The sequence below is a fragment of the Convolutriloba macropyga genome, chromosome 7 (genome assembly GCF_964194025.1).
Source record: "Convolutriloba macropyga chromosome 7, txConMacr16.3, whole genome shotgun sequence".
NCBI lineage: Eukaryota > Metazoa > Xenacoelomorpha > Acoela > Convolutidae > Convolutriloba > Convolutriloba macropyga.
Genome location: NC_134474.1, coordinates 56,652,697 through 56,660,433, shown reverse-complemented (window position 1 = coordinate 56,660,433; position 7,737 = coordinate 56,652,697). Strand labels below are relative to the sequence as shown.

Sequence of the window (7,737 nt, the reverse complement as noted above, 5' to 3'; positions counted from 1 at the left end):
TAAAAATACTATTCAGTTGCACGCCATAAAATATTGTATAAGGTATGCAAATTAATTTCATAGAAAAATGCTCCGCAATCCCTACTTTTGGATTTTTAAATTAACAACGCTGTTTAAATCAACATCCCTGGGGTTGAATTTAAAAATCAAATCATTTAATTTCGCCCTTTTCTGTCTGATATTTTAAATTTAAACTCAAAGTTTTGAGATTTCCTGATATATTCATTCAAACTCAATCTGAGTGGATTTCAATACAGTTGACAATTTCACTCTCAATGTAACGACGAACTTGATCAAAAAACAACTGCTCTCACAATTATTGGTTAATCACCACGAACAATCCATCTAATAAATAAATAAATAGATTTACGGTACAAAAAATCAGTAGTCAAATCTCATAAATATGGGTAAAATCATCACTTTGGAATCATCACGTAAAATCATACACAGTTCAAGAATCTATTTGATCCGTTGAGTGTTTACTTTGCGCAAATTGCGGGTCGTACTTGTTCACACAGTTCATCACAGAGAAGCTCAACAAATCCATCTGTTTGCAGCCCCATCGACTGAACAGTAGAGTTGGAATTCTAGAATGAGTTTCACGCATAACAAACTGAGAAGGTTCTGTTTAAATATAGTGAAACTTCACTTTAAATGGTTGAAAAAAGGCCATCATTGTCAGCAAACAATGGACAACTGATTGCTCATATAGAAACCGCCGAAAAGTTGGCTCTAATGCTGTTCTGACTGTTTTCAAACAACTCAATTTTTTCTCAGATTTTTTGATCGCGTGGGTTAAAAAGCGAACATCATAACATGGCCCTTCGATAGATAGATTCAAAGCTATAGTTATTTGTCAGGATGGTTCTGGAAGATTTTCTAGTTTCCTACAATGTGCCAGGTCTTCGATGCAATTACACCTCACCTGTTTTGTTTTACTTATCATAAACTACTAAATAAGTAGTGAGCTATGCATTATATGAATTAAGGTATTGGTGTCTCGCAGAATGAGGTCCGAGAACGTAAATATCTCTGATCACACCATCCCAGACCGAAATGACTTTGGATCAGACTCAACGACGCTCGAAATTTTATCTTTGTTCGAAAAGCTCTCGAATCCACCGATGATTAAGCTCAAATGCCCTCAAAGTGCTATTCAGACTATCATGCGTTTTTGAGGTCTCCCAGACCATGTCATCTTAGAGTAAGTTTGATCAGAAGTGGTTCGGTGTGGAATATCAGCCTTGTATCTGCTGTGTTACCCCGTTGATCTCCAGCCATGGAATGAAGGTGTGTTGGTTGTCCTTGGCCAGTTTCTCCATAGACAGCAACGCACTAACTCCCCTGTCTCCCTTGTAACAATTGTAGAGTCGGTTGTAGTCCAAGTTGTACCCCTTAGCACAGTACTCCCAGCTGTCATACGTGGCCTAAAATGGATGCAGCATTAATCTCAAACGTATGAACCACATATGAAACAGAACTTGAAAAGTTAGATCTTATTCCTTATGCTCTTCTCTTGAAAAACTGTCAAAAGTTGCAGCAAAATATGCAAAGGAAAAACAGTTCTTCCAATTCCCTTCCAGGGTTGATCTGCTAGCGCTGTTTCAGCGCATTATCTTGTAAGGATTGGACGGAATGCGCTGAAATTAAGAAAACCGATGAATGCGCTAAATTTTTTTAAAAAAAATCACCTCAAAATCCTTTCATAAAAATAATACTCTGAAATGCATTGCTCAAATGCTCAAATTTAGCGCTTTTTAAAAGCGCATTTTACCAGTTTTCTGCCCTGACTACTGAAAATCTTACCATTTAATTGATTTTATATTGATAATCAACATTTTGCAAAAAAAATCGCTGAAATGCGCTTAAATTATGTATGGGATGCGTTAAAAAACAGGAGCAGTTCTGAGATGATTTAAGTGCATTTCTTATGAAACGGCTTTTTAATGTAAAATCAAATGAAATGAGAAGACTGTCAGGAATTAATGGCACCAATGGATTACTTATTGTCGTGGTCGATAACACGGGTAAAAAGAATCCAATAAGTTGAATTTTAAATTAAATTTGGAACTGAAAATAGGCAAAAATTAGCTCGTATTTATAGTAGTTATCTGTGCAAAAAAATACAGAGATAATTTAGATTAGCTAAAAATATTTTACTTGATTGGCATGTGAATAGATCTTAGTTCCGAATCCCGGAGGTGATTTTCTAAGTTCATCATCAGTTCATGAGAATCATATATGGCCTAAGTACAATCAAGTTCATCAGTTGGAGGTCAGTGGATGTTAAAATCAAATTTCTGTTTGTGGGAATGTTTACTTCTGACATATGATTTATAGGTCAATAAGGTAATGATAGCGACAAAACAAAAATAGAATTGAGTTTAGTTTTGTGGCCATTACTTATCGACATAGGAACAAAGTTCGCCAGGTAAGTTCTTCTTTTGTTCCTTAAAACTTTAATAAAGGAAACTTCTAAGTTTCTTGATGTTTATTTGAAACCATTACAATTATGGCTAAAACAACGGAGAGCGGGTTTCAAGAGGCAGTAAACGTGCAAAAAACCTGAAAACGAGCGGTCCTTTTCAAAAATTCCGCGGATTTCATCGCAGTTCTTTTCAATTATTTAAAAAATCTTAAATCGGAGTTTTAAAACATCTGAACGCTTCCGAAATAAATTCTTATTGCACGAACCATGCAAAATTTCGAATCCGTAACATTTATTGACGCCCAACATTCGGGCAGCTTGATTTGGTCTGTCGCCAAGCCATACCATATATTAACATTTCCAAGCAATTTGAGGGCCTTAAAACAAGTGCTCATTCTTTAGCCAAGACACAGTGTTAAATTGCGGAAATTTAAAAAGACTATGATAGACATTTAATTATTCTGAGTAATAACTTGCAGATTTAATTACCCTTACCACGGGAATTCAACGTGGAGGGCAAGTTTGTTTCTGTTGGTCTGTGTGGAAAAAATTATTTTGGATAGTCAATTTTTTAACCTTGTCAATGAGTGGCTTATGAGGACACATGAGAACTGAGACTACCTCCTACATTTTATAATGGGGACATTCCACATTGTTTTTTGGCAATTTGCCTACTTCAGTATAATCAATTCAGTCTCTCATCAGACTAGAAAAAACCACCATCATTACAAAGACATGAAATACCTATTGAAGTTTAAGCAATAAGAAACTTTAATAAAGAAAACTTCTAAGTTTCTTGATGTTTATTTGAAACCATTACAATTATGGCTAAAGCAACGGAGAGCGGGTTTCAAGAGGCAGTCAACGCGCAAAAAACCTGAAAACGAGCGGTCCTTTTCAAAAATTCAGCGGATTTCATCGCAGTTCTTTTCAATTATTTAAAAATCTTAAATCGGCGTTTTAAAACATCTGAACGCTTCCGAAATAAATTCTTATTGCACGAACCATGCAAAATTTCGAATCCGTAACATTTATTGACGCCTGACAACCGGGCAGCATGATTTGGTCTGTCGACAAGCCATACCATATCTTAACATTTCCAAGCAATTTGAGGGCTTTAAAACAAGTGCTCATTTTTTAGCCGAGGCCCAGTGTTAAATTGCGGAAATTTAAGTAGACTATTATATACATTTATTTATTCTGAGTAATAACTTGCAGATTTAATTCCCTATACCACGGGCATTCAACGTGGAGGGCAAGTTTGTTTCTGTTGGCCTATGTGGAAAAAATTATTTTGGATAGTCAATTTTTTAACCTTGTCAATGAGTGGCTTATGAGGACACATGAGAACTGAGACTACCTCCTAGATTTTGTAATGGGGACATTCCACATTGTTTTTTGGCAATTTGCCTACTTCAGTATAATCAATTCAGTCACTCGTCAGACTAGAAAAAACCACCATCATTACAAAGACATGAAATACCTATTGAAATTTAAGCAATAAGAAACTTTAATAAAGAAAACTTCTAAGTTTTTTATGCTTTTTGAGATCATCACATCCTCCCTCCTTTTTTAAGCAAGATTGTGGGTAAAGGTTCTCCAATTCTGTCCGGTTGCTTTCTGTTCCTTGTTGATGTTCGTGAAGGCTCTGGTCATTTGGGTTGTTGGTGCTCTGCAGCTGATGTGGCTGCAGAAGCTTCATCCTGATTAGAAAGTTACACAGCTGTGTACTGAAGTTGTGATTCTGATTGAGATATGGTCTCCTCCACTGCTGGTTTTGGTTTTCACATTGTCCTCTTCTAGTCTCGCACACTAGAATATTCCGTGTCAAGTTTTTGGGCTGTATGAAAGATGTGTTCAAGCCCTTCCTGATGATGACGGTAGCAGGAACTGTCTTTGTCTTTTCATTGGCCTTTCATTGAGCGCAAGTCGAAATCTGCTATTGCTGGTAGTCTCACTCTGCGTCCCAGCAGGAGTTCAACTGGAGTTTTGCTCCTCGTCTTTGAAGTGTTGCAATGTGTCATCTGTGCCCTTTGCAGGAATGCTCCAAATGACACCTTAAGAGTGGGACTTCATGCTTGAAGTGCCCACTTCACTGCCTGAACTGCTCTCTCAGCTAGTCTATTAGCTCTTGGATGATAGACGGGTGATTCCATTTTTAAATTCTTAGTGATTAACACCACTGTTTAAAGTCACCACGTACAAATTCAGGACCATCATCAGATACTAAAGTTTTGGTATTCCAAATCTTGCAAAGATTTTTCTAAGATATACTTTAACTGTTTCTGACATTCAATTTCCCGCGGGGAAAGCTTCTATTCAGCCAGAATCCGCGTCAACAATTAATAAGGTATTGCCTTGGTCCTTAACATAACCGCAATCCATGTGGAGACGTTCCCAAACGTCGGCTTCTGGCCACGCAGAGACTGTTTTTCCCAAGCTAGGCCTGTTCATTTGACAATTCTTACATTTACCAACAAAATGTTGAACGTCTTGGGTAATGCCAGGCCACCATGCTATTATTCTGACTGATGTCTCAGTTGCATTCTTCCCAGGATGTGTCTCCTGTGCCTTTGCCAAAACCAAGTGTCGTAGTGTGGTTTGAATGAAAGGAACAACGCCTCTGAAGATGATTCAATTCTGTATGGTCAGTGCATCTTTGTTTTGTTCGAATCATTTTTCCACTTCTGAACATTTTTTCCAATGCCGCTTTTGATTCGTTTCATTATGTCCTGGAAGAGTCTCTTTGTTCTAAATTCGGTTTTGATTTTTGCTGGGGTCTCCAAATCACTCTGAGCGAAGTAGATGTTATTGATTGCAAAGCAAACTCGATCGTTGTGGGATTCGTCTTCGACAAAATCCATGCTGCTCAAAGCGTCTTCATGGTGTATCTGTTCTCCTGGTGTGTACTTCAACTAATAATCGAAGCCCATTAGAGCTATTGCCCATCTTGCGATTCTTGCTGATGCTGTCTTCGGGATCTCTTCGTCTGGTGCAAAGAGATATTTGAGTTGTTTATGGTCCGTCTGTAGATCGGCTTCCAATAATTTTAGCCCTTTTCGTTTTCCAAGAAATTTAGCCCTTTTCTGCCGTTATTATTTTTTCTTTAGGAGAAATAAAATTTTTAATCGCCAATCTGATATCTTTATACGGAGTGTCTATTAGATATCTAGGACCAATTAGGCTCCTAATTTTAATAATTGAATCTTGCTCGCACATACTACGAAAGAAATTGGTTACCTGTAGATCCTGTACAGTACCATCGGTGTTGGTTTTGTCCTCTTTCTTCTCTGCTCGACGTTTTGTCACAAAAGACAAAATCCACGCAGTAGCTGATTCTGCATTCTGAGTATCCGAAGTTTGTCTGTCTGTAGTTGGTCTGGACACCATTGTACCGGTCAATAACACGGATCGAAAGAATTCAGTAAGTTGAATTTTAAATTAAGTTTGGAACTGAAAACATACAAAAATTAGCTCGTATTTATAGTAGTTATCTATGCGAAAATATACAGAGAAAATTTTGATTAGCTAAAAATATTTTACTTGATTGACATGTGAATAGATCTTAGTTCCGAATCCTGGAGGTGATTTTCTTTTTTCATCATCATTTCATGAGAATCATATATGGCCTAGGTACAATCGAATTCATCAGTTGGAGGTCAGTGGATGTTAGAATCAAGTTTCTGTTGGTGGGAGAATTTACTTCTGACATATGATTGATAGGTCAATAAGATAATGACAGCGACAAAACAAAAATAGAATTGAGTTCAGGTTTGTGGCCATTACTTATCGACATAGGAACAAAGTTCGCCAGGTAAGTTCTTCTTTTGTTCTTTAAAACTTTAATTAGGAAAACTTCTAAGTTTCTTGATGTTTCTCTGAAACCATCACACTTATGGCTAAACCAACGGAGAGCGGGTTTCAAGAGGCAGTCAACGTGCAAAAAACTTGAAAACGAGCGGACTTTTTCAAAAATTCAGCGGACTTCATCGCAATTCTTTTCAGTTATTTACAAAATTTCCTCGATCGGAGTTTTAAAACATCTGCACGCTTCCGACAGAAATTCTTATTGCACGAACCGTGCAAAGTTTCGAATCCGTAACATTTATTGATGTCTCACAATCGGGCAGCATGAGGTTGTCTGTCAACAAGCCATACCATAACTTAACATTTCCAAGTAATTTAAGGGCCTTAAAACAAGCGCTCATTTTTTTTAGCCAATACACAGATAATTTCCGGAAATTTTAGTCGAATATTATATGTTTTTAATCAACTTGCGTAATAACTTACACATTTAATTCCCCTTACCACGGTCATTCAACGTGAAGGACAACTTTGCTTCTGTTGGTCTGTGTGAAAAAAAAACTGTTTTGGTTAGTCAATTTTTTAACCTTGTCAGTGAGTGGCAGATGAGGACAAATGAGAATTTAGACTCCCTGTTGGCTTTATATAATGGGGACATTCGTCATTGTTATTCGGCAATTTGCCTACTACAGTATAATCAATTCAGCCTCTCATTAGACTAGAAAAAACCACCATCATTACAAAAACGTGAATTACCTAATGAAAATTAATCAATAACAATCTTATTTAAACTTTCAACTTTAAACCGAGATCTTGTTTTGTTTCTTGATATGATTAAACGTGAAAAGACTTTTCATTATCCGACTCTCGAGTGTTTATCAGACCTTTCGTGCGTTCTTCCGTGTTTCCTGATTATGTTAATTTGAGCGCACGACATAATCGTGCGTTCATTTGGGTCTTGACATATCGATTTTCTGTTTGGGACCTCAACCGGAAGCAGTTAAACTGTTCAGCAAAAGATTTAATTAATGGTATAGAAACAACCTCCTTCGGTAGGAATTGCAGATTTTTCATGATCGAGATCTGACCCCTGCACCAACACACCGTTTACAAACAAAATATAATCTGTTTACTATTTGTTTGCTAAATGTGCACACATAAATCAATATATTGCAAAATCATGCAGGAAAAAGCAGCCGCCGATCCATCTTGATAAAAAGAAGTTGCTATACCATAATGAATGATTACTAGAGTTCCACGTTAATCAAATTCTTAATAAAGTATAGCAAATTTTGTAAAAAATTTCGAAATTTTTCATTATTCAGGCAAGGGGATCAAGTATCGCTTCATTGTTAGTTTGTCCACACCACACTTAAATGAAAGCAGCCTCCTTGTACTTGGTATGCTACATCTTAATTACTGATAGGAAGTGCTAAAAAATTTCGTTGGAAGCGGTAAATGAAATTGATTTACTGCAAATTAATGCAACTCAACGCGAATCATGC

The 7,737-nt window shown here is 36.9% G+C and overlaps 1 protein-coding gene across 3 annotated transcripts in view; it reads right to left on the bottom strand.

Moving 5' to 3' along the window:
• Window positions 1-305: 305 nt before the first annotated feature.
• LOC142343180 (gamma-interferon-inducible lysosomal thiol reductase-like) overlaps window positions 306-7,737 on the bottom strand; it is a 42,545-nt gene continuing 35,113 nt past the window's right edge. For all 3 annotated transcript variants that reach the window (XM_075394884.1, XM_075394883.1, XM_075394885.1), the window contains exons 5-6: window positions 1,263-1,427; window positions 306-587 (exon numbers count right to left, since the gene is read on the bottom strand). In XM_075394884.1, coding sequence (XP_075250999.1) covers window positions 480-587; window positions 1,263-1,427 — 273 coding nt within the window. In that variant the 3' untranslated portion in view covers window positions 306-479. The remainder of the gene's footprint in view (window positions 588-1,262; window positions 1,428-7,737) is intronic.